This window comes from Acanthochromis polyacanthus, chromosome 17, assembly GCF_021347895.1.
Source record: "Acanthochromis polyacanthus isolate Apoly-LR-REF ecotype Palm Island chromosome 17, KAUST_Apoly_ChrSc, whole genome shotgun sequence".
Classification (NCBI taxonomy): domain Eukaryota; kingdom Metazoa; phylum Chordata; class Actinopteri; family Pomacentridae; genus Acanthochromis; species Acanthochromis polyacanthus.
The window spans coordinates 28,328,405-28,355,043 of record NC_067129.1 but is presented as its reverse complement, the minus strand read 5'-3'; the positions used below and the strand labels follow the sequence as shown (position 1 = coordinate 28,355,043).

General features: G+C 41.2%; 1 protein-coding gene and 1 long non-coding RNA gene across 2 annotated transcripts; both read right to left on the bottom strand.

Moving 5' to 3' along the window:
* Positions 1-6,023: 6,023 nt before the first annotated feature.
* On the bottom strand, positions 6,024-16,278 carry LOC110945844 (uncharacterized). Its single transcript, XM_051937997.1, has 8 exons — positions 15,951-16,278; positions 14,149-14,445; positions 13,360-13,422; positions 10,505-10,533; positions 10,386-10,406; positions 9,862-10,281; positions 8,184-8,414; positions 6,024-7,320 (listed from the first exon to the last, which is right to left on the bottom strand). The coding sequence occupies exons 1-8, from the start codon at positions 16,075-16,077 to the stop codon at positions 7,069-7,071; spliced, it is 1,440 nt and encodes a 479-aa protein (XP_051793957.1). The 5' UTR covers positions 16,078-16,278; the 3' UTR covers positions 6,024-7,068.
* A 3,663-nt stretch (positions 16,279-19,941) lies between these two features.
* Positions 19,942-26,293, bottom strand: LOC127530691 (uncharacterized). The gene is made up of 2 exons (XR_007937372.1): positions 25,203-26,293; positions 19,942-20,948 (listed from the first exon to the last, which is right to left on the bottom strand). It is a non-coding gene; the product is annotated as an uncharacterized LOC127530691 (long non-coding RNA).
* Positions 26,294-26,639: the final 346 nt, after the last annotated feature.

Genomic DNA, 26,639 nt, shown 5'->3' with positions numbered 1-26,639 from the left:
ATAAATAATAGTCAATTTGTAGTAGGATCGCAATCATGTGATCGTCAGCGGGTAACTGACAGTGTTCACTTAACCCTTTAGGCGCCACAGTTTTTTCAATAAAATGTTCAGTTCTGATATTTTTTCAAAAGGTTGTAACTTCAAAATAGTTAGAGATAAAGACAAACTGTAAATGAGAAAAATCATCAGTATGACCCAAAGTTTATGATGGAAGTAAATTCAATCATCTAATTTGCATATTATGACATCACCAGGCGGCGGACATATGGATTACATAACTTTATTGATGTTTAACGATCAAAATGGCATTGTTTAGCTCAGAATTTGTCAGATCCTTGTCTCAACGATACCCAACAGGCTTATCAAAATGTCTGATCCACTTGTGAAACTCTTCCTCATCTGTCAAGCAAACCCAGCGATCATCATCGTCATTTATGACGGGGCCGTGAACGCCACTGCAGCCTCCATCAGTGCATTTTCTCCTGCGTCTGCTGCTATTTCCGCGTTTTTTTTCAACCCCCGCTATCCCCCTCATCATTAGTGGTGTTTTGACCACCCCTGCTACACCCACCACGTCCCCTCCTGCCACCCCGGACCACGTGAAGCAAAGTTTCGGCTCCAGTATGTGCTGTCATGGCGCACCGCTCTGCTGCCGTTACGCACAGACGTGGCGGCACTTTCTGTCTCACTGGACAACTGAACATCTTCATCAGAGGGTGAATACTCCTCTTTAGAATCATTACATGACAAAGTACTTTGTCAGCGTTGACCAGACCTCTCGGTACGGTGAGTTTTCTCACTCTAAAATGTGCCATCCTGCGCTCTGATACGCTCCGACGACGAGTTTCGTCTCCGCAGTTTTCAATCTCTATAAGTTCCTAAACTGTGAATGAAAACACGCCCCCAAATGATGCTTAGATTGAAGTTCAAGGTGTCCGCCATCTTCTGGTGTAAAGTAGGAACTACATGAGGCAGTATATTTGAAGCTATGGCTTGTTATGTTCAGCAATGTTGCTTGTCGCAATATGACAGGACAGAAACAAACAGCAACATTACTGAAGTTAAAGCAGCAAACAAAGCAAACTTACACTTTATTCAAAGCGCTGAAGAAGAAGAAGAAAGTTTCCAGTCCACTCCTGGACGCTCAGAAAGATGATCTGTTTACTGGAACCAGTCAGGACTCCACCTATGAGGAAGCAGCAGGCAGACTTCTTCTTCTTCTTCTTCTCTCTTTTTAAATGGCGGGTCGCAAACAACTTAAGGTGCATACCGCCACCTACTGCACAAGAGTGTGTATCATCATTCAGTCATTTCTATTTACCTATTTATATCTTATTTAATAACCCTGTGTCCCTCAGGAACACAAGTAGCGCCCTCCTCCCTTTCCTTATCTCTTCCCCCTCTCCTTCTGTTCCCAACATTCCAACTAGACTCCACTTCCTACCCGACTCCTTAACTTTCCTCTCCAACATTTCCCTTTCCACTGAAAATTTCCTACACTGCATCACCACATGTTCCACGGTTTCTTTAACTCTGCATGTTTCACATAGATCATCTCCTCGTTTCCCTAACAGATACATGATATTGTTAAGCCCAGTGTGTCCTACTCGTAAACGTGAGATGACAATTTCTTCCCTCCTGCTCCTTTCTTCGTAGATATTAACTTTCACTGATTTTTGAATTTTATGAAATCCCCTACCCTTCTTATCTTCATCCCACTTTTTCTGCCATTTTTCCAGTCCTTTCCTTTTAATTATTGTTTCCCCTTCTCCTCTGCCTAATTGAATATGCAGTGCTATTTCTCCCTTAAGTGATGCTTTGGCTAATTTGTCTGCCATCTCATTCCCTTTCACCCCCTCATGTGCTGGTACCCAACAAAACTGTACATCCACACCACCCCGATGTAGTCTAAATAGGCTATGCTGTATTTCCATTAGAAGATCTTCTCTGTCTGAATTAGTTGTCTGTATACTTTGTAAAGCTGCTGCAGAGTCAGTGCACACCACCACCCGTTCTGGTCTGACTTCCTCCACCCACTGCAAGCATACAATAATGGCCACCACCTCTGCTGTGTAAACTGATAACTGATTCGAAATTCTTTTAGATATACATATATTGAAATCTGGGATAAAAATACCAACACCCACATATTCATGTTCATTTTTTGATCCATCTGTAAATATTTTAAGGTGGCTGTAATAATTTTGCCTCACATATGTATTTACTTTTATCCCAGTTTCTGCCCTACACCATTCTCTTTTCTTTTCTAAAATGCACATATCCACTTTTATCTCTGGGTACAACCATGGAGGAACATTACTTATTGGATTAGCTATTGCAAAATCCAAATTCTCCATGTTAAGCTGTTTCACCTTATTATTTATCTCCCATCCAAAGCCTCTCCTTTTAAATGTGGAATACTCCCAGCACTGTTTTAATGTATTAGTCACGGGATTCTCACCTCCATACCCTTTTAATTTTACCCAGTAACTTAATGCAAATATATCTCTTCTTATCTCCAGTAGTACTTCTCCTGCCTCTATTATGACTGCATTAGTTGGTGTTGTTTTAATGAGTCCTGTACAGATTCTCAAAGCCCTATATTGTAACCTGTCTATTTTTTTGAGAGTAGTTACTGCTGCCGCTCCATATATTATACAACCATAATCTATGGCTGACCTCATCAGTGCTTTATATATGTCCAGTAATGCTTGTTTATCTGCTCCCCAATTACACCCAGCAACAGCTCGTAAAAGGTTTATTGATTTTTTACATTTTGTTTCTAAATGTTGAATATGAGTTTTCCATGTATATTTATTGTCCAGCCATAGACCCAGGTACTTAAACTCAGACACTTTCTGCAGAGGTTGCCCATACAACGTTAGATTTATATTATTAATCTCCCTTTTATTTGTTATTATCATGTAACAAGATTTACTGACTGAAAGTTTGAACCCCCACTCATATGACCACCTCTCCTGAATCGCATTCATCACATTTTTGGTTACATGAGCCACATTTCTGCTTCTCATCCATATAGCACCATCATCTGCATAGAGGGCTGAATTAATATTCCAGTTTAGATTTGAAAAAATATCATTAATCATGACATTAAACAATATTGGACTAATGGCACTTCCCTGAGGAATACCATTTTCTACCTCAAAATCCTGAGACAGCGTTGTTCCTACTTTTACCTTAATTTTTCTATCCGTTAAGAAATTTATTATCCAGTTATAAACTCTTCCACCAATACCCATTTGGTTAAGTTTAATGAGCAGACCATCTCTCCACACTGAATCATATGCCTTCTCAATATCAAAAAAAACAATAATCATAACCTCTTTCATTTTTAAAGTCTTTTCAATCTCATTACTCACTCTAACTAAGGCATCCACTGTTGATCGCCCTTTCCTGAACCCATACTGCCTAACATTCAACAATCCTTTCTGCTCTAAATAAAAAGCTAATCTATTTACTATGATTCTCTCCATCCATTTGCAAATATGTGATGTTAATGCAATAGGTCTGTAATTGATTGGATTTCCAGGATCTTTTCCTGGCTTGCTAAAAGGCAGAATAACTGCCTCCTTCCAACTCCTAGGTATCTGTCCCTCTCTCCATATTTTATTGAAAAGATTCAATATTATTTGCATTGTTACTTCAGGAAGCTGTCGGAACATTGCATAACATAGTTGATCTTGTCCTGGAGCCGTGTTACCTGTGCCTTGCAAGGCTGTTTTTAGCTCTTTCATTGTGAACTCCATATCTAATGGTGAGCTGCAATTTTCTTTTATTTCCCAGATGTTTCCATGTTCCCTAAGAACCAATTCTCTCCTTTCCCTGTGTAAATCATCTAGATGATCACCACTATGAATGGCAGCAAAGGTTTTCCCAAGTAATTCTGCTTTTCCTTTATCTGAAGTAATCACCTCATCTTCATGAATCAGTACTGGGGATTTACCTGAGTTCCTGTTACCATTCATTTTCCTAAACATGGACCACACCTGATCTAACTTGGTTTCTCTCCCAATGGTGGAACAGAAATTTCTCCATGATCTCTTCTTTGCCTCTTTAATTATTTTCCGAACACACGCCCTTTTTCTTTTGAACTCTATTAAATTCTCTTGTATCATATTTTTCATTAGCTTTCTAAAAGCCCTATTTCTTTCTTTAATTGCTTTAGTGCATTCCTCATTCCACCATGGAACTACCCTTCTCCTACTCCCTGTTGTTTTCTTACCAACATTCAAGTTTGCAGCATCTATAATATGTTCTGCAACCTGTTTAGCATTATCCTCTATATCACCTTCTAGACTGATGAGGCCTACTGTGACTTCACACCAATGTTTAAATTTCTTCCAGTCAGCTTTATCAAAGCACCATCTCGTAAAGGTGCAGCCCATCTGTTTGGATACCTCTTTATTAATTTTAATTAGTATTGGAAAATGATCACTACCTACCAGAGACTCATTCCTAACTCTCCATTCACAACAATTAGCTAACGATTCAGACACTATTGTGAGATCTATACATGAAATGGCACCTCTATTTACATCAATTCTAGTCCCTTGTCCATCATTTAGACAAACCAGTGACCTTTCATTTAAAATTTCTTCTATTATTGAACCATTTCTATCCGTATGATTACTACCCCATAAGGTATTATGAGCATTAAAATCACCACACCATATTTCTCCTCTGTGTGGATTACCAGCTAATTGTTCTAACACTTCTACCTCCAGATTTTTACACGGGTTGTAGAAATTTATTATCTTAATATTTCCTTCAGTTCTTCCACTGCATACTTCAAGGCTCACACCCTCAATATCACTAACTGTTGGTATCCTCCTGTAAGCTAATCCCTCTAGCAGGCAGACTTTCACAATAAGAGCACATTTTACAGGCTGATTCTGACTGATTTCATGTGACGGATTATTTCAACATTTTGTTGCATAGTTTAATAATTTAAATGACTTTAATAAAACAAACATACACCTTTGACTCTCCTCTTTTTATTTTTTGGGACATGAAGTAATCAAAAAGTAGTGTAACTTAGTTACTTTCTTGAGACAGTAACTAAGTAATGTACTCAATTACTTTTTAGAAAAGTAACTAGTAATTTGTAACTAATTACTTTTTCAAAGTAACTTACCCAACACTGGTGATGGTCACACACATGCACTAAATAATAAGATATTTGGCTGCAAGACTAAAATATGCATTAATCTCAAAGTGTTGACACCCCTTCCATGGAGTTAAACAATGAGAATAAATGCAGACAAAAAAAAGGAAAAAAAAAAGAAGAAAAAGAACTCTGCAGCTGAATTCCAGCAATGTCCTTACATCCTTTGGCGGAAAGTCCGGTGACGACTCCACAGGTCGATGATCTCCGAATTCAGTGTCTGTCTCTCTCCTTTATACTCTCATCCTCTAATGCACACACATTATCTGTATGCTCAGTTGCTCAACTATCAGGCTCACAACGATTACACACTTTGTCAAGGCCTATTCAAGGCACACTGAGAATGGTTAAGACATTCTTCATGTGCTTCCTATAACCATATTTTGAAATGTGCACGCACTCCTCACAGGTCAAGATTTCCCCAGCATTGTAGTTCTGCTTTTTTGGAAGTGCGCAGTTCAAAATGGGTTACCTCTCCTCATACACAGAGTTTTTACTCATAATCACTTCTTTTAATCATTACATCTTAGCATGATCATATTACTCATTTTAAATCATTCTATTCTATAGCAATCATCATTTCAGAATATATATCAGCCTATGAAAATCATTCTTGCCTCAAGCATAAGCAGAATCATGTGGTTAACTTCTATAGTTTCTCCTTTTAGCTTTTCATTGGTCTGCTTAAAGCCTTTATTTATGTAGTGGTTGCTCCTGGGATTTCAAAGAGCTAGGCCCCACTTGACATCTTGTAAAAATAAAATCTTTAATCACTTCTGAGTTTTTTCGTGTCTCTTGCCCAGCACTCAAGCCTTTGAAAACCATAACGAAAGGAATATGAGAAAACAAAAATTCTCCTTTTATTCAGCTCATCATGGCAAGAGCAACTGACAGAACAAAAGTCACTTCAAAGCAAAATGGTCCTTTAAAGTTGAAGTTTTACAGTGAAAAACAAAACATTTGAGTTATTTTCAGATAGTCCTGTATAAATCAATTAAAAGCCTCCAGCACTGCGTGCTTAATTTGCCTGCAGCCGTGCACTTGTCCAGAAGAGGTCCCCGTAACTGAAGCCTGGAGTGATGAACCCATTTTTTACAACAACTGGTGCTTCACAAAAGCTTCATTTTCCCATCAACAGCTTCCTGTCATACTTTAGGAATGATGAACACCTAAATAAACGCACAGGTTTATGTGCATCACACATTTTTATTGTTACTCATTTAGATTTTGTGTACACACTGATTGTTCCAATAACTACGACAGATTCATGTTTAAAAGTTTGCATGACAGACGAGCTTTAAAGGCATTATGGAGGATGTTTTTTTTGTTTAATTTGTCTGATTCACATAAAATGAATATACTGACCTTTAGTGGACTTTTATGTATGGTCTCTAAAAGAATAAAAAATGAAAAAAAAATAACTGTGGACATGGCAGGACCTGAAAAACATCAGCCAATCAAAGCGCTCGAACCGAGGCGTTTGGTTTGCTCCCTTTCCTGTCAATCAAAAATCTTCTGACTCAGACCTAGTTACGTAGATTACGTACGCCTTGGACGTCCGTGTTTTCTGTATGTGTTGCTTTGGTATACCTTCGTAGTAAGCTGGCGACTTGTTTTGCTCATCTTTTTTTACATAATGGCAGATAAAGATCCAGGGGGACCCAGCCGTAAAAGACAACTTCACGAGTCCTACGCAAGTTTCTGGAGGCGGGCGTTTCTTCGTAAATGTTAAGAGGGGGGAGGTTAGAGGGGGGTGAGGGAGAGGTTGTATGTGCGCATGCTATGTTCAAAGTCGTAGGAAATTAAATCTCCTCTAATGCCTTTAAGAGAGGAAAGACCCACAGAGACGGACTCCTAAACAAAGCAAATTACTTTCACATCTTCTAAACAGCTTCAATTCTAATGATCTTTTTTCCTTGGATTTCTGCATATGCTGACAGTGGTATTTTCTCCAGTAGCCTTTCCTTGAAGTCGCCGTCCAGTCTGACATAAAAGGCCTTCTGCAGAGATGAAGAGGCCACAACAAGCGTCTGCACCTGTTGGCTGATCTCTGCCTCCAGCTCGGTGTCGGTTCTGCCGGCGTTTATGATCCCTATAATCTCAATTCTGACATTCTGGACGGCAGCACTTTGCATCTGCACAGAAACAGATTGACGGTCAATTTTAGGACCTGCTGAGAAAACAATAAATGACAGCTAACATAGTACAGACAGAGCTGGATACAAATCACGTTATTGTTGTGGGCATATACAAGCCATTTATACTTACCAAAGCCCAATCTGGCACAGATTTATCCCCAACATATGCCTGAATCTTCATTTACGTTTGTTATCACATGACAGGAAGATGCTAAAATGGCCACTAAAAGTGGGATTCATAAACACTGTGCTAACTTAGCCCAGCCTAACTTAATATTTGCTGCTGCGGTGCTTCTTTAGTAGCTAAACCCCCACAATGCCTCTGCCTGCCAACATGGCAGTCTTTGTCATGGTGCTCCTTTACTAAATAAACTAAATGCTTATTGCTTGCCAACATGGCAGTCTTTGTCATGGTGTTCCATTTACTAACTAATCTCCCATGATGCTCTCTGCCTGCCAACATGAACTGTAGTCTGAGTGACTGAGTGACTACAGAATTAAACAGTAAGAGGCTCCAGCTGGTAGAACAACCAGGAACTACAGCAGATCTACAATCCTGACAGTCATTGGTTAATGGTTTACCCTTATATTGCTCCTGTCTACCTTAACAGTACTGAAAGCACTTAATGATGTTTCCTATTCACCCATTCCCACACACACTCATACACCAGTGGTTACAGAACTTCCATGCAAGGTGCCCGCCTAAGGACGCTTTGGCATGCAGAGGAGCTCAAACCGGCAACCTTCTGATTTTATCAATGAAGGTGGTAACAGACTGGGACTCAACAGATATTAAATGTTCAGTAATTAAAAATGGAAACATTTCAAAGTGACGTTGGCGTCAGCAGCATAACAGCTACCTTGACAATCCTGGTGTAGTCCGTAGAGTTCAGTGATACCGTGTCATAGTAGTGGTTGGTCTTTACGTTGGCCACCATGACATAGTCTCCAGATGATATTCCTCTGAGCCGCTGGGTATCGTCTCCCCACAAGGTGATCCTGATGGAGCCCGTCTTGTCTTGCAGCTTGAAGTCCTGCTTGGCTTTGTTCCTGCGTTTGGTCTTCAGTTTGACGTGTTCAAGAGGTCTGATCTGGGAAAAACCAAACACAACCAGATCAGCACCGCAAACAACCCTGCAGATTGATTACATTTAGACATGTTTGGATGAAGAAGGCTGTGACATTTTCATTAATGTGTCAGTCTGAGTTGTGGGTCGGTTGTGATTTATTGGATGGTTTCATATGCGTGACTCCAACTGTGCCTCCTGTGAAGCTGGAGGCCAGTTTAAACCAAAACAGCCATGGAAAGACTTTTTGCTGTTTTATTTTCCTTTGAGAGAGAATGGAGTTATGTGTGTAGTCTGACATGTAAATCCAGGTTATTCTGTTTGTGTTAAGGGTCGTATTTCTTTTTTATCAGGGGAAACACCAGTATTCAGTTTATTAATTTTCTTGAGTATCATGCTTCTGTTTGATTAGTAATTGAAGTAACAGAGTTATAGATAAATGACAGGTTCCTGCTACCACATCCTGTTAGTACAGAACATTTAATGCAAATCAGTTCCAAATATTAATCATCTGTCTTTCTTGATAAACAATGCTTGTTATCAGTATCAGCCTGGAAAACCATATTGATGCGTCCCTCCAGTCAACCCTACGTCCTCTGTGGCTCAGGCAACATGACATCATCACTGACAGCAGTCACTCCTGTTTCAGTGGATTAAAGACCAACACCTCCCTCTAGTGGTGAGGGGATGTAACCGCATGTTCAACAAGAGGATCTGCAACAGCCGAACACGGACTTAATGCAAAACAACGACACCATCACGGCTGCAATGTAAGACTTGAAGCAGCAGAAATATGATCTTGAACTTGGCACCTTGTAGAGTGAACACTACTGACTGACGTACCAGAGGACGGCTGGGAGTATCAGCCTGGCATTGGTTACACATTTCACACAACCTCCTCCTTCACTTCTACTGTCAACGTGTTATCGTTTCCAAAATCCACCTCACAACAGCAAACAGTGCAACCAAACTCCACTCTACCAACCTGCCACAGTCTGGTAGGTTTTTCAGTGAACACCAAAGGCTACTTAGTTCCAGACCAGACATCTGGGATCAGCTTAAAGAAAAACAAACAACCACAGGATAGATTTTTACCAGGATTTTCACCATTTTGCTGTGAGGCAACAGAACACTGGCTTGATACTCCGCCAGATACTTTCTCTGGTACTGAAAACCCCAAAACTGGAAATGCCTGCTGCCTCTCAGCACTGAAACCATGAGAGAGACCTCCCCAGTATGAGGCAGGAGGTTTCTATGTTGAGGTTGATTGGTCTCTGGTCCGGTCTAGCTACCAGTCTGCTGCTGGCTCAGTTGAAGAGAGGATTCAAAAGCAGTTTAAAGGTAAACCAGGTAGATTTATGACAGCACTGTGGTGTCCGGTGGCCCAAACACACTGAACATGATCGGTGGACTTCAACACAACTTTGGCATGACTGTAAATATGTCCTGTAACGTATCTAATGGAACTCACCTCTGTTACAGTTCCCATAACACTCACTAGTGTCTTGTCATCATAGCTGCAAGCCGTTGCGATGGAGCAAACTGGAATGCTGGAATAAAGGAGCAGCCGAGCTTTCAGATCCAGATCTCCAGGGACATCAAAACGGCCCGTGTCTGAAATTGTGCTACATTTGGTGACTTTCATGATGGAATTCTCCATGAGCACATTTCTGAAAGTGTAGAAATTCTCCTCCTTGAATTGTTGAAAGCGCTCCTTTCCGTAGACCATCACCTTAATGATGTCTGTATCATCGGCGACTGCCAGGTAAAAGAAAAACTTCTTCTGGTCTTTAGTTTGATATGTACGCAGACCAGATTTCTGCACAACTTTGCCAAATATGGTTTTTTTGGTGGCATCATGAGTGATTTTTAGATCCTCAATGGTTGTTCTCTGAACACAGACAGAAAGAAAACATTAATGACATAAATATCTAAACAAATCCAAACAAAGTCAAATGCTGTGAGCAATACAACAGGACTCAGAACTCAACTCACCCATGTTTGAATTACATTTTCCTGTAAAATAAAAACGTCTGTTAATGCTCAGTTACTCATCATGGAAAACAGTAGCAACATTTATCATTAACCAAACAAGTTTTATTCATGGCTGGTACCTTGTCAGACTTGTGGCTCTTCAGTTCATCTGTGAAAGAAGAAACAAACATGAGTCAGTCAGTTTCTACACTCCTGAGTGTGCAAGACTTCTTCTGATCTCATTCCATCCATCAGTAGACTTTACAGGTCACCACATGTTCTTCCCATCTGATAGCACTCTATTTTATTGTGTTTTATGGTTGTTATAAACTTACAGGTGTTAAGATTAAGCTCCTCCACAACTAGACAGACTCCCTGCATTACAAGCCAGTAAGAATTCAGTATAAGTAGCCAACCAATAGTTGTCCAGCTGTATAGCTCCGCCCCCTCATTTCCTCCAGGTGGACCAATCAGAATAATCCGCTGCCTCACAGTCCACCAGGTTTATCTACTTTCTGCAGCATATGAGGAACTTAATGCTCAGTAGATTACTGTCATTACTGATGGTCCCCACAACACTGGGACAGTCCTTAGTGTTAGCAGGTTGTGGCTAATGTGGCTAACATTAGTTTCACTGTTCTGTAGGGTGACCATACGTCCTCTTTTGCCCGGACATGTCCTCTTTTGAGAGGCTGTCCGGCCGGCGTTTATAAAGTCCTTCAAATGTCCGGGTTTTTCATCTTGCCTAGCTTGAGCGTGTCACAGACCAGTGTATTTATCATTCACGTTGAATGGTTCCTTTGGAAACACGCTCTGAGAGGCGGAGTTTGAGCCGAACCCCGGAACGTGTATTAATCATTCACAAAGCAGTACAGAGACGCTCCACACTCACTCACTCCTCGCAGGCTGACAGGCAGGTAGGCACACTGCGAGAGAACACTCGAACCGAAAGAAAATGCCAAAACGCAAATGTCATTTCACTGATGAAATGCGAAAAAAGTACCCCTGTTTTCGTCCGGGTCGTGACAAATGGGAGGCAGAATGTACAGTCTGCAAAGCTGGGACTTATGTCTCTGTAGCTAATAAGAAAAGGAAAAAGAAGGAAAAAAGGACTGTTGACTTGAGGCATTATTTCTATATTTTTTTCATTTGCCATTAGACACATTATTTTGAAGAATGGGCTAACTGAACATTGAAGAATAGGCTACCTCTCTTTTTTCTTTGTGTTTAATATTTTGAGTCATTATTTCTATTTTTACATAATTGATAATTAGGAAGGGCTGCTCAGTGAGTAGTGGTTAGCACTTTCGCCTTGCAGCAAGAAGTTCCCCGGTTCAAATCCTGGGATCTTTCTGCATGGAGTTTGCATGTTCTCCCTGTGCATGCGTGGGTTTTCTCCGGGTACTCCGGCTTCCTCCCACAGTCCAAAAACATGCTGAGGTTAATTGGTTACTCTAAATTGCCCGTAGGTGTGAATGTGAGTGTGATTGTGTGTCTGTATATGTAGCCCTGTGACAGACTGGTGACCTGTCCAGGGTGTCCCCTGCCTTCACCGAGTCAGCTGGGATAGACTCCAGCACCCCCCATGACCCTAGTGAGGATAAAGCGGTATATAGAGGATGGATGGATGGATGATAATTAGAAGGTTATTTTGATGAATGGTACTCTACCTCACTTTTCCTAACTAAGGTGTAAGTGTCAGACTTAAGAGAGATGATTATTTCTTATTTTGTTAAACATCTGAATACACGTGTTCCTACACAACTTGAGTCACTGAAAATTTTTCGCGGGCGAGCTGGAAGTGTGTCCTCTTTTCAGAGAAACAGAATATGGTCATCCTACTCTGTGGTTTCCTGTGCTTTCGTGTCTCCTGTTGAGCTTCAGTTCAACCTAAACTCAGCAACCTTTAGCATCCGTTAGCTTCTCTCAAGGATGAAACACCGACTGACAAACACAGCAAACACAGGAGTTAAAAACGACGGCTGAGGCTAGTATTCAGAGATCCTATAGAGTCTAATGACCTTCTCATAGCATCAGATAGTGGTCTGGTCTCTATACTTGTTTTGTTGGACCTTAGTGCAGTATTTGATACAATCGAACACAAACTTTTATTACAGCGACTAGAATATTGTATTGGCATTAAAGGGACAGCACTGGACTGGTTTAAATCCTACTTATCAGATAGGTTCCAGTTTGTGCATGTCAACAATAACTCTTCTGAGCACACTAAAGTTAATCATGGAGTTCCTCAGGGTTCTGTCTTAGGACCGATACTTTTCACATTATACATGCTTCCTTTAGGCAATATTATTAGAAAGCACTGTATTAATTTCCATTGTTATGCTGACCACACTCAGTTGTATTTATCTATGAAGCCAGATGAAACTAATCAGTTAGCGAGACTGCAAGATTGTCTTAAGGACATAAAGACCTGGATGAGCTGTAATTTCCTACTACTGAATTCAGACCAGACTGAAGTCATTGTATTTGGCCCCAAACATCTTAGAACCTCACTTTCAAAGCAAATAGTTACTCTGGATGGCATCACATTGGCCTCCGGTACTACAGTGAGGAATCCTGGAGTTATTTTTGACCAGGACATGTCCTTTAACTCACACATAAAACTAATCTGTAGGACTTCATTTTTTCACCTGAGAAATATTGTAAAAATCAGGAACATCCTGCCTCAGAGTGATGCAGAAAAACTAGTTCATGCTTTTGTTACTTCCAGGCTTGACTATTGTAATTCCTTATTATCAGGTTGTCCAAATATTTCTCTGAAACATCTACAGTTGATCCAAAACGCTGCAGCCAGAGTACGGAAGGGAGTTAAAGAGAGATCATATTTCTCCTATACTACCCCTCTACCTCTACCTCTCGACTTGAGTCAGTTTGACCTGTAGTTGGCGCTATATAAATAAAATTGAATTGAACTGAATCTGTACATTGCATTGTGTGAAGATAATTATAATTCTGTGCAGGTGTGTTGACGTACCATCTGCTGACTTCTGCTTCTTGTTCGCTGACCTGGAGTCAGTTTCTTGTTTCCTCTTTGTCCCTGTAAAAGACGTTTTTCAAGATTAACCACAGACTGTTCTCCAACAGCAAAAAAAGAGAAAGAGAACCGCTTGAAGACATTTTCATCTGTATTTTTAATCTGCTGTTAGGAAACTCAGAGGGAATTAAAACAAACAAACAAAGTGTTTCCAGTTGTGTAAAAGATAATAATTGAATTTCTCCAACAGGCATTGATGTAAGTGATTATTTTCAGCAGCTGTTCATGTAAAAGAAACACGATTCTTCATCATCAAATTCAAAACATCAACTATTAGAATAATCCATTTATTTTTAGTGAATTTTGAAATAAGACATGTAGAATAAAACAATATTAAAGAAACATTTGAAGCTCAGATTAGATAAATTTTCACGACGAAACGGGACGTCACACATGATGCATTCAAGGACCGTCCGAAAGTTTATCATCTGATGATTCTTTCTGTTCTTTTTGTTTCTGTCTCTGATAAATGGTGTCATTTTATAACCCTGTAACATAAATTTAACTTACACTGAACTTCAGCTGTGCTTGAATACCTTTTATAAGCGCGTTACTTCAGTAAACAGAATTATACAATAAAGAGAGTACATTGTTCTACATTCTCATTTTTTATAGAAAGTTGACTACATAATACACATCAAACTTTTGTAAGATACACTTCATTTGATGTTTTATCAGGACTTGTAAAAAAGAGTCTGGCGTAAACGACACTGAGCTGTGCGGACTCACCCTTCTTCTCTTTCTCCTGGTTGCTCCTCACTTTGTCCACAAAGGGGCGCAGCAGGTCCTGGACAGCAGAGTCCTTCCTCGGTATCTTGTCCATGACCTCGCTGACTTCTAGGATCGATTGTTCCACTCCGTAGTGCTCGATGATGGTTTGTGGCATGTTTGCCTTCTGCTTAGGACTCTTCTGGCTTTTGGGGATTGTGAGATAGAGAAGCATCTTCGAGTACTGTGGCTTGTCCAGTTCCTCCAGGAGGTCAGTCAGAGCAGACTTCCAATTTTTCTCTGAGATCCGTGGCATCTCTGACACACAGAAACCAACATTTTTACTTTTTACTGCATTACATTAATGTCCTGGTTAATATAGCTGAAGACAGTTTGTCCTGTTGAAAAGCAGCTCTTCAGCTTTTTGACACTCATCACTCAAAATAGAACGTCCTTCTTTAAAATACAGTCAAACAGCGTCCTCCAAACATCCTCTGAATGTTCAGCGTTCTACCTTAGTTCACTTTTACCTTCACAGAAATATTCTTAAGACGTTCTGGAGAAAGTTCTGCAGAGTTCTAGTAATGTTTACAGTGGGATGTTTTCTTTTAGTTCCCAGAAAGTTCTTCTTAAAGGTAGGGTAACTAAACATGTTCCTAAAAGGTTTGCTGAACGTCGCACTGGGAACGTTCTCCTTTTGTCATTATCTAACATTTTGGGAACATTGTTAGAAGAACATTCGATAATATGTTCCATCAACAATGTCCCCAGAATGTTCCACCTTGGCTCAGTTCTTGATGACTTGGTCCAGAGTCCTACCTCCAACTGAACATATCTAAAACTAAAGAATCAGAAAGTAGTTGAGAGGGACAGACAAGAGGAGGACACTAAGAAGAAAGTCACCCTGCACATGCTGACTGTGTTCGGCTAAACATACAGCTGAGAGAAAGCTTTCTCAACTATGAATATAATCCAAACTAAATATCGTACCAGACTGACCAATGAGCTCCAGATGTGTTTGAGAACAACCCTGACACCATTCAGACACCATTCAGAATTCTGGCAGGATAAGCTCAGTTCTCCCATTAAACAGCAGGGATGTAAGGGAAGTGATGTAAGGCAGGAAAAAAATGTAAAAGTGTTGAATTCTTTAGATTTTTTGAGATTTAGGAATCGTTAAAGATATTTATTGTTGGTTCAGGTTGTTCGGTCATTATTTTTTGAAGTTCTGCTCTTTATTTTCACATGTTCAGATGTACAGTTATATCAAAAGTTATTTATTAATAAATGCTGTGAGAATGTTTTGAACCGTACTGAATTTATTTGATTTGATGGTCAGTTATTGATACAGGCAGGCACTAATAAAACTACTGGGTCTCATCAGCATATATCACACTAATTTAGGTTAGACATTATGATGTTCCGGACCTTTGCTTTAATACATTTTCTCTGACTGGACCTTTTAGAAATTTAGTTGAATACTTCTGCTCTACTGGATTGGATTTTTTTTTTTAAACTTGTCAACAAGTTCGTATCGGTCTCTTACGATGTTTTTGAATTTTTGTTATGAAAATCCGACTTTTCTGTCAGTTTTTGTCATTGCATTCAAAAATCAATGCTTGATTCAGTCAACCGATAATGTCATGGGTTGGTCTGGGCCAATAATGCCAGGGCTGTTTTTTTTGCCCCAGTCCACCCCTGAACACAAATCAGTTGCACAAACCGGAGAATCTACTTTGTTCCAAACCTGAATTTCATGTTTGTTTTTACATTAAGGTGTCTCATCTGGAACACAATTACCTTTAAACAGCATTAATACTCACTTTCTGCTTCTCTGAGTTCGTCGTGGTATCCGATCGCTGCTGCAGTCACCAAACGGCGGGAAAACGAGGACTCAGATCTCTCTGAAACAGCAACAGCAGTAGTCGGCTGTTTCCTGTTATTCAACATGCTGTCATTCACGCTATGTTGAAATACTTGTTTCCCGCTTCTTTTCTTCTTCTTCTGAGATCAGCTTGATACAGTAGAGGCTTACCGCTGCCATCTAGAGGTAATTTCTGGTATGACATGGTTAGTACAGAGTCCAGTACGCTTTAGTAAACAGCAGCGTTCATCAATCTGGTTGAGTTGTGAGAACTTCTAGAGAAGTCATGTTCAACCAACCAAACCGAGTCAGAGAAATCAGATTTTCCAAATGAATTTTTAATTAATTATTGGCAGCATAAACAAAAGTTTTTAGGTTGATTTTGTCTCATTATAACCATCAGCAGCCTCACAGATTGTCTTTGGTCTAAATGTCTTCAACATCTGCCTGTGTAACTCGTTAACTGAACTTATTATCTTGACTTTGTTGAACTTGCCTTCTCAAGTGCGTTTAACTGAACTCTGCCAATTTTACATTTTCACAGCTGAACCTTTACTGGCTTGTTATCCGTACAAACTGATGCTCAGTTCTTTGTTCGCATCTGTAATCACACAGATTCCGGATATACAGCATTCCCCTGAAGAAAAAACATCTATGGCAGATTCTAAATAGATTTCAAAATCAAAACAGATTTACGTCATCTGGACGTCATTAACCTCCACAGAAGTCTTTTTCATGGTGCTCCTTTACTGGCTAAACCCCCACAATGCTCTCTGCTTTAACATGAACTGTCAATGACGTATACACACGTGGACAAAATTGTTGGTACCCCTCAGTTAAAGAAGGAAAAACCCACAATTCTCACTGAAATCACTTGAAACTCACAAAAGTAACAATAAATAAAAATTTATTGAAAATTAAATAATCAAAATCAGCCATCACTTTTGAATTGTTGATTAACATAATTATTTAAAAAAACAAACTAATGAAATAGGGCTGGACAAAAATGATGGTACCCATAACTTAATATTTTGTTGCACAACCTTTTGAGGCAATCACTGCAATTAAACGATTTCTGTATTTGTCAATGAGCGTTCTGCAGCTGTCAACAGGTATTTTGGCCCACTCCTCATGAGCAAACAGCTCCAGTTGTCTCAGGTTTGATGGGTGTCTTCTCCAAATGGCATGTTTCAGCTCCTTCCACATATGTTCAATGGGATTCAGATCTGGGCTCATAGAAGGCCACTTTAGAATAGTCCAACGCTTTTCTCTCAGCCATTCTTGGGTGTTTTTGGCTGTGTGTTTTGGATCGTTGTCCTGTTGGAAGACCCATGACCTGCGACTGAGACCAAGCTTTCTGACACTAGACAGCACATTTCTCTCCAAAATGCCTTGATAGTCTTCAGATTTCATCGTACCTTGCACACTTTCAAGACACCCTGTGCCAGATGCAGCAAAGCAGCCCCAAAACATTACTGAGCCTCCTCCATGTTTCACCGTAGGGACAGTGTTCTTTTCTTCGTATGCTTGGTTTTTGAGTCTATGAACATAGAGTTGATGTGCCTTACCAAAAAGCTCCAGTTTGGTCTCATCTGTCCAAAGGACATTCTCCCAGAAGCTTTGTGGCTTGTCAACATGCATTTTTGCAAATTCCAGTCTGGCTTTTTTATGAGTTTTTTTCAGCAGTGGTGTCCTCCTTGGTCGTCTCCCATGAAGTCCACTTTGGCTCAAACAACGACGAATGGTGCGATCTGACACTGATGTACCTTGGCCTTGGAGTTCACCTTTAATTTCTTTGGAGGTTGCTCTGGGCTCTTTGGATACAATTCCAACGATCCGTCTCTTTAATTTGTCATCAATTTTCCTCTTGCGGCCACGTCCAGGGAGGTTGGCTACTGTCCCGTGGGTCTTGAACTTCTGAATAATATGAGCCACTGTTGTCACAGGAACTTCAAGCTGTTTAGAGATGGTCTTATAGCCTTTACCTTTAAGATGTTTGTCTATCATTTTTTTTCGGATGTCCTGGGACAATTCTCTCCTTCGCTTTCTGTTGTCCATGTTCAGTGTGGTACACACCTTTTCACCAAACAGCAGGGTGACTACTTGTCTCCCTTTAAATAGGCAGACTGACTGATTATGAGTTTGGAAACACCTGTGATGTCAATTAAATGACACACCTGAGTTAATCATGTCACTCTGGTCAAATAGTTTTCAATCTTTTATAGAGGTACCATCATTTTTGTCCAGGCCTGTTTCATTAGTTTGTTTTTTTAAATAATTATGTTAATCAACAATTCAAAAGTAATGGCTGTTTTTGATTATTTAATTTTCAATACATTTTTATTTATTGTTACTTTTGTGAGTTTCAAGTGATTTCAGTGAGAATTGTGGGTTTTTCCTTCTTTAACTGAGGGGTACCAACAGTTTTGTCCACGTGTGTATATAGAGCTAGACCGCTCACTGGCCGCTGAGAGGCGGCAAATAGGAGCTGACTTCCGGTAGTGGCAAGACGGGGATTTCACATTGGAACGTCAGCACGGAATGTGACTTTGTGTTTCGTGATTTACCAAGGTACAGTAAACTTCTGTGTTGAAATCATGTCACAATGCTTGAAATACGTTGAGAACACCAGACCAGGAGGCCCTAGACCAGCACTGGCAGGGTTTTTCAGTGACTGCAGCTGAGCAGACTCTCCTCAGGAGAGCGCCCAGTTCGCTGTCATGCTCATGGCTCACCATTCCCCCTGTGCCTGTGGTCTCACTCTGACCTGGTGACGGGTGACAAGGCTATTTTTGTCATCAGAAAATATGTGTTAATGAACTAGAAATCTGTTTGAGAAGGTGAACAGCACGGCACGATCATATCTGACACTGACAAGTGCATAAGTCACTGCATAGCACTTAGCAGTTAGCACTTCTGCTAGCTCCTTCAATGCCACCAGTTTTGTGATTCCTTCTCTGGAATGTAAGTGAAAGGAAACGTGCTGACACTCACCTTGCAATCATCCCATCATGAACCTGTTAATTTAAGTGTCTCTGTTGTTATGGTTTCAGGTGGATGTGGCTAATATCTGACCATGGTGAAGTCGTGTGCTGCCATCTCCTGCACGGACAAGGTACGTTTTATCCGTTTGATTCCTGGCTGTAAAAGACACAAGCAGAAACAAAAAATCAAGCCGTTTTTTCGTTTTTTCATTTTGAGCAAAAAACAAAAAAAACAGAAAACGGTTCGTTTTTTCGTTTTTTCGTTTTGAACAAAAAACAATAAAAGAGGAAACGGTTGGTTTTTTCGTTTTTTCGTTTTCACCCCCAAAATGAAAATACGACTCCATATTTCGTTTCATTGGTGGGCGGGGTTTCAGAGCCCACCGGTGCACAATAAAGCTCCTGCCCATCACAATAAAGCTCCTGCGCTGGCAGGCATAGACAGACTGACTTTCATTGTATTGCCTGCCCCCACTGCACTTCCCCTAACTCTAAATCAAAGCAAGTCGTGTACACAATAATGACAGTCATAACCAGTGGTGTAGTCTAGTTTTTTCTACTGGGTATACTCCAACCTCATAAACCAAAGCCAGGTCAGGTTCTCATATGTGCGCGTGCACTCACACGTCCACGCGTACACACACACACAGCAGCTCCTTTATTTCAAACTACCAATCAGATACTTATAGACATTATAGCGTCAGCAGCTCCTCCTCCTGCCATCAGGTAGAGCTGATGTTTCCTCTTCATCAGGCTCCCTTTCCTGAACGTTAACCTTAGCTCCAGCTGTAGTGTTCCCTAAAGCGGCAGTATTCACAGGACAAGCAACAGGCTTATTAAAACACTGAAATAGTTTCATTTAGCTTTGCTTTCTTTTTCTCCACTGACTGATGTTGGGTCATTAAAAGATGTTGTCACGTGTTAGCTAGGCAGACCCGAGCCGAGAGCCACTATACCAGAACCGGAGAAGTTGAAAAAGGGTTTTATTGTACAGGGGTGGATATGGCTGGAGTGCAGAGACCGGGATGCAGGAACAGGGATGCTGGTGGAGGGAGGATGTGGCCGGGTGGGTCTGGGGACGGGGATCGGCGGTTGTCCAAGGTCCGGGCGGGACCGGAGCGTCGCAGATGGCTGTGGGGGATCCCTGGCGGCCAGACGTCAAAGGGCTCAGAGTTCGATGGAGGAGGAGGGGTTCGGAGGGAACGAGACGTAGCACTCTGACGATCCGGGGGGCCGAGGTGTTGGACTGGCCGGGCAGAGACGGCGTCTCGCAGGCGATGTTCCGGGACGAGCTCCGGGAGGCAGGGAGCAGTCGGTTGACTGCTGCAGCTCCAGCGGCCGGGAAGGAAATGGGTCGGGGGTTCCAGGAGGGGGTCCGGGCGGAATGGGGGATCCGAGTGGGGAGGAGACCGGTGCCGAATGGGTTGGGGGGTTCAGGTGAGGGTTTCGGGTGGGTAAGTTCCCGGGCAGCTGGGTCTGGAAGAAGGCAGGAGAGAGATACGCTAGAAAAACGTCAAATTTTCAACAAACTTTCTGGAGGCTAGAGAGTGAACTGACAGCAGTCTATTTCAACAATCTGGCAGGGTGTGGAGTGTTGAGCCGGTACTTATTGCTTGGTGAGTAATCAGGATGATTTCTTCCAGCTGCCCGGGACTCGTGGAGGAGGTTGATTACCTGAGTGGAGACGGCTGTGAAGCCGAACTCCACTCAGGTGCAGTGCTGTGAGGGAAAGCAGAGGAAAAGGGATGGATGGGAGACAGGAGGCAAGACAGGGAGGAAAAGGATAAGGGAGGGGGTTTTGTTTGGGATGCCAGGTGGGGAGGGAATGAGGAGAGGACCCTGACAGTTGTAGACTCATGTCCCTCTTCTGCTAAGCCAGGGGTATTCAGCTAAAATTCAGAGAGGTCCAGTCAGCAAAGGTCCAGAACATCATAATGTCTAACTTGAGTTACTGTGATATATGCTGATGTAACCTGGTAGTTTTATTAGAGTCTGCCTGTTATCAAAAACTGACCGTCAAATAAATTCAGTACGGTTCAAAAACATTTAGACATTTATTAATAAATAACTTATATATAACAGTATATCTTAAAATAAACTGCAGAACTTAAAAAAGCATGACTGAACAACCTGAATCAACTTCTATACATCACCAATTATGTAGGAGTTCAGGCATCCCACGTGATGCTACTCAGCCAATGACATCGCTGAATTGCATCGCAGCTCTGCCTTCAAAAAGCAGCTGAGAGATGAGGGACAGAGAGGACAGTAGTGATGCAAGTTCGGCTCTTTTTTAGAGAGCTTTTGGCACTGCTTCCAAAGAAAAGCCGGTTCTTTCGGCTCCCAAATGGCTCCTAATTTATTATTCTTTGTAGCCTCATATTTTATCCTAACCTGGCAAATATGAATCGTTTGTGTTTTGACAAACTCTTTTTCATTCAGTGTTTTTATGAGAAGCCTTATAATTGACTCATTTTGTACATTTGCTCTGTTACAAAAACAGGTATTCTTGCTTTTGTTTAATATTTCAACCAAACTTTTTTGCACAAAAACAAATGAACAAAACTCTGCACATGAACCCACAGAACCAGAACAGAAACAGAACCAGACTCAGTATTCAAACAGTATAAATGTCCTCAGAGCAGGCTGACATTCAGAAAAATCAGATGGCTGAGCTTGGATGGGCTGATACATTTCCTCTTTCAGTGAATATCTGCCGTGTTTTTGAGAAGATTCTCTCAGATGGAAGAAGTTGTCTCTCCTCCATCACCTTCACCAGGTGGGGCAGACTGAGGCCTTGTCCTGCCTCCAGCTCAGTGGGTCGTCTGCTGGTTGGATGAGGGGTTCCTCTAGATATGATCCTCCATTACCACATCAGCTGTAGGATTTCTCCTGAATCATCTCCTGCAGCTCTTCCATCAAAGAGGCTCCACACAGCAGAAGTTTGAGGTTCCTCCTCCACTTGGTCCTCTAATGGTGGAGGTGTCAGACTGCTGCTGCTCTTATTCTCTGAAGTTTCTCATCAACAGCTCTGTTGCCACTGAAGGCAAGCTTCTTTAATCTAGGATCCAGTAACGTGTTTTCTGTGAGGACAGTGTTAAACTCCATACTCCATTAAATACGTTAGGAGTCGGCTCTTCAGATTCACTACAAAGCATCGGCTGTGAGAGTCCTATCTTTTGTGCCCTATACATCTCTAGAGGACAGACTGTGGTCACATGCTGACCATGTTTGGCTCAGCAAACAGCTGTAAGGCAGCTTTCTCAACTATGAACATAATCAAAATATGTTTTGAGAACGGCTCAAACAAGCAGCAGCTCAGCTCTCCCATTAAGCAGCAGAGATATTAGGGGAGTGATATGAGACAGACAAAATGTAAAAGTGTTCAAATGTTTACATTTATGAGATTTATGTATTGTTAAAGATGTATAGAAGTTGATTCAGGTTGTTCAGTCATACTTTTTTAAGTTCTGCACTTTATTCTAAGATATACAGTTACATATAAGTTATTTATTAATAAATGTCAAAATGTTTTTGAACCGTACTGAATTTATCTGACGGTCAGTTTTTGATTACAGGCAGACTCTAATAAAACTACCAGGTTACATCAGCATATATCACAGTAACTCAAGTTAGACATTATGATGTTCTGGACCTTTGCTGACTGGACCTCTGAATTTTAGCTGAATACCCCTGGCTTAGAAGAAGAGGGACATGAGTCTAGAACTTCTAATGACCCAACATCAGTCAGTGGAGAAAAAATAAGAAAAGAAAGCAAAGCTAAATGAAACTATTTCAGTGTTTTAATAAGCCTGTTGCTTGTCCTGTGAATACTGCCACTTTAGAGAACACTACAGCTGGAGCTAAGGTTAACGTTTAGGAAAGGGAGCCTGATGAAGAGGAAACATCAGCTCTACCTGATGAAGAGGAAACATCAGCTCTACCTGATGAAGAGGAAACATCAACTCTACCTGATGGCAGGAGGAGGAGCTGCTGACGTTATAATGTCTATAAGTATCTAATTGGTAGTTTGAAATAAAGGAGCTGCGTGTGTGTGTGTGTGTGTGTGTGTGTGTGTGTGTGTGTGTGTGTGTGTGTGTGTGTGTGTGTGTGTGTGTGTGTGTGTGTGTGTGTGTGTGTGTGTGTGTGTGTGTGTGTGTGTGTGTGTGTGTGTGTGTGTGTGTGTGTGTGTGTGTGTGTGTGTGTGTGTGTGTGTGTGTGTGTGTGTGTGTGTGTGTGTGTGCGCGCGCGTGGACATGTGAGTGCACGCGCACATATATGAGAACCTGACCTGGCTTTGGTTTATGAGGTTGGAGTATACACACTAGAAAAAACTAGACTACACCACTGGTTATGACTGTCATTACTGTGTACACGACTTGCTTTGATTTAGAGTTAGGGGAAGTGCAGTGGGGGCAGGCAATACAATGAAAGTCAGTCTGTCTATGAATGCCAGCGCAAGAGCTTTATTGTGATGGGCAGGAGCTTTATTGTGCACTGGCAGGCTCCGAAGCCCCGCCCACCAATGAAACGGAATATGGAGTCGTATTTTCATTTTGGGGTGAAAACGAAAAAACGAAAAAACCAACCGTTTCCTCTTTTATTGTTTTTTGTTCAAAACGAAAAAACGAAAAAACGAACCGTTTCCTGCTTTTTTTGTTTTTTGCTCAAAACGAAAAAACGAAAAAACGGCTTGATTTTTTGTTTCTGCTTGTGTCTTTTACAGCCAGGAATCAAACGGATAAAACGTACCTTGTCCCTGCACCAATCCATTTGTAATATTTCCTTTCATAAGTAAGTGGCTCTTTTATTTGGGACATTCTGCCTCAAATTTGCTCTGCTTCTTTGTTTGCAAACAGAAACTCCTTCTGACCTTGTCTTGAGTGCTGCACTCAGCCAGTTTAGCTGAATCACTAACTGTACAGTGTAAGCTGGTGTGACTATTAGTATTCAATGACAGTCACAGTGCATCATTGTCTATGGATGTATTATAATATGCCACACATTTCAGGTTTCCCAAGCAGTCCAAGGACAGCACACTGAGAGAGCAATGGATACAGGTCATCAGTAGAGAAGCGGTGGGGACCAAGAGGAGATGATCATAATTATGTCTGCAGCAACCATTTCAGGAAGGAGGACTTCATCCTCTCAAAACATGCGCAACACAAGCTTCTCAGGCCAAGGGCTGTACGGGGACAAGGTACGTTTTATCCGTTTGTTTCCCGGCTGTAAAAGACACAAGCAGAAACAAAAAATCAAGCCGTTTTTTCGTTTTTTCGTTTTGAGCAAAAAACAAAAAAAACAGGAAACGGTTCGTTTTTTCGTTTTTTCGTTTTCACCCCCAAAATGAAAATACGACTCCATATTCCGTTTCATTGGTGGGCGGGGCTTCAGAGCCCACCGGTGCACAATAAAGCTCCTGCCCATCACAATAAAGCTCTTGCGCTGGCATTCATAGACAGACTGACTTTCATTGTATTGCTGCCCCCACTGCACTTCCCCTAACTCTAAATCAAAGCAAGTCGTGTACACAGTAATGACAGTCATAACCAGTGGTGTAGTCTAGTTTTTTCTACTGGGTATACTCCAACCTCATAAACCAAAGCCAGGTCAGGTTCTCATATATGTGCGCGTGCACTCACACACACACACACACACACACACACACACACACACACACACACACACACACACACACACACACACACACACACACACACACACACACACACACACACACACACACACAGAGCAGCTCCTTTATTTCAAACTACCAATTAGATACTTATAGACATTATAGCATCAGCAGCTCCTCCTCCTGCCATCAGGTAGAGCTGATGTTTCCTCTTCATCAGGTAGAGCTGATGTTTCCTCTTCATCAGGTAGAGCTGATGTTTCCTCTTCATCAGGTAGACCTGATGTTTCCTCTTCATCAGGCTCCCTTTCCTAAACGTTAACCTTATCTCCAGCTGTAGTGTTCCCTAAAGTGGCAGTATTCGCAGGACAAGCAACAGGCTTATTAAAACACTGAAATAGTTTCATTTAGCTTTGCTTTCTTTTCTTATTTTTTCTCCACTGACTGATGTTGGGTCATTAGAAGTTCTAGACTCATGTCCCTCTTCTTCTAAGCCAGGGGTATTCAGCTAAAATTCAGAGAGGTCCAGTCAGCAAAGGTCCAGAACATCATAATGTCTAACTTGAGTTACTGTGATATATGCTGATGTAACCTGGTAGTTTTATTAGAGTCTGCCTGTAATCAAAAACTGACCGTCAAATAAATTCAGTACGGTTCAAAAACATTTTGACATTTATTAATAAATAACTTATATGTAACTGTATATCTTAGAATAAAGTGCAGAACTTAAAAAATCATGACTGAACAACCTGAATCAACTTCTATACATCTTTAACAATAATTAAATCTCATAAATGTAAACATTTGAACACTTTTACATTTTTGTCTGTCTCATATCACTCCCCTAATATCTCTGCTGCTTAATGGGAGAGCTGAGCTGCTGCTTGTTTGAGCCGTTCTCAAAACATATTTTGATTATGTTCATAGTTGAGAAAGCTGCCTTACAGCTGTTTGCTGAGCCAAACATGGTCAGCATGTGACCACAGTCTGTCCTCTAGAGATGTATAGGGCACAAAAGATAGGACTCTCAGAGCCGATGCTTTGTAGTGAATCTGAAGAGCCGACTCCTAACGTATTTAATGGAGTATGGAGTTTAACACTGTCCTCACAGAAAACATGTTACTGGATCCTAGATTAAAGAAGCTTGCCTTCAGTGACAACAGAGCTGTTGATGAGAAACTTCAGAGAATAAGAGCAGCAGTCTGACACCTCCACCATTAGAGGACCAAGTGGAGGAGGAACCTCAAACTTCTGCTGTGTGGAGCCTCTTTGATGGAAGAGCTACAGGAGATGATTCAGGAGAAATCCTACAGCTGATGTGGTAATGGAGGATCATATCTAGAGGAAGCCCTCATCCAACCAGCAGACGACCCACTGAGCTGGAGCAGGACAAGGCCTCAGTCTGCCCCACCTGGTGAAGGTGATGGAGGAGAGACAACTTCTTCCATCTGAGAGAATCTTCTCAAAAACACGGCAGATATTCACTGAAAGAAGAAATGTATCAGCCCATCCAAGCTCAGCCATCTGATTTTTCTGAATGTCAGCCTGCTCTGAGGACATTTATACTGTTTGAATACTGAGTCTGGTTCTGGTTCTGTTCTGGTTCTGTGGGTTCATGTGCAGAGTTTTGTTCATTTGTTTTTTGTGCAAAACAGTTTGGTTGAAATAATAAACAAAAATAAGAATACCTGTTTTTGTAACAGAGCAAATATACAAAATGAGTCAATTATAAGGCTTCTCATAAAAACACTGAATGAAAAAGAGTTTGTCAAAACACAAATGATTCATATTTGCCAGGTTAGGATAAAATGAGGCTACAAAGAATAATAAATTAGGAGCCGTTTGGGAGCCGAAAGAACCGGCTTTTCTTTGGAAGCAGTGCCAAAAGCTCTCTGAAAAGAGCTGAACTTCCATCACTACTGTCCTCTCTGTCCCTCATCTCTCAGCTGGTTTTTGAAGGCAGAGCTGTGATGCGATTCAGCGACGTCATTGGCTGAGTAGCGTCACGTGGGATGCCTGAACTCGTACA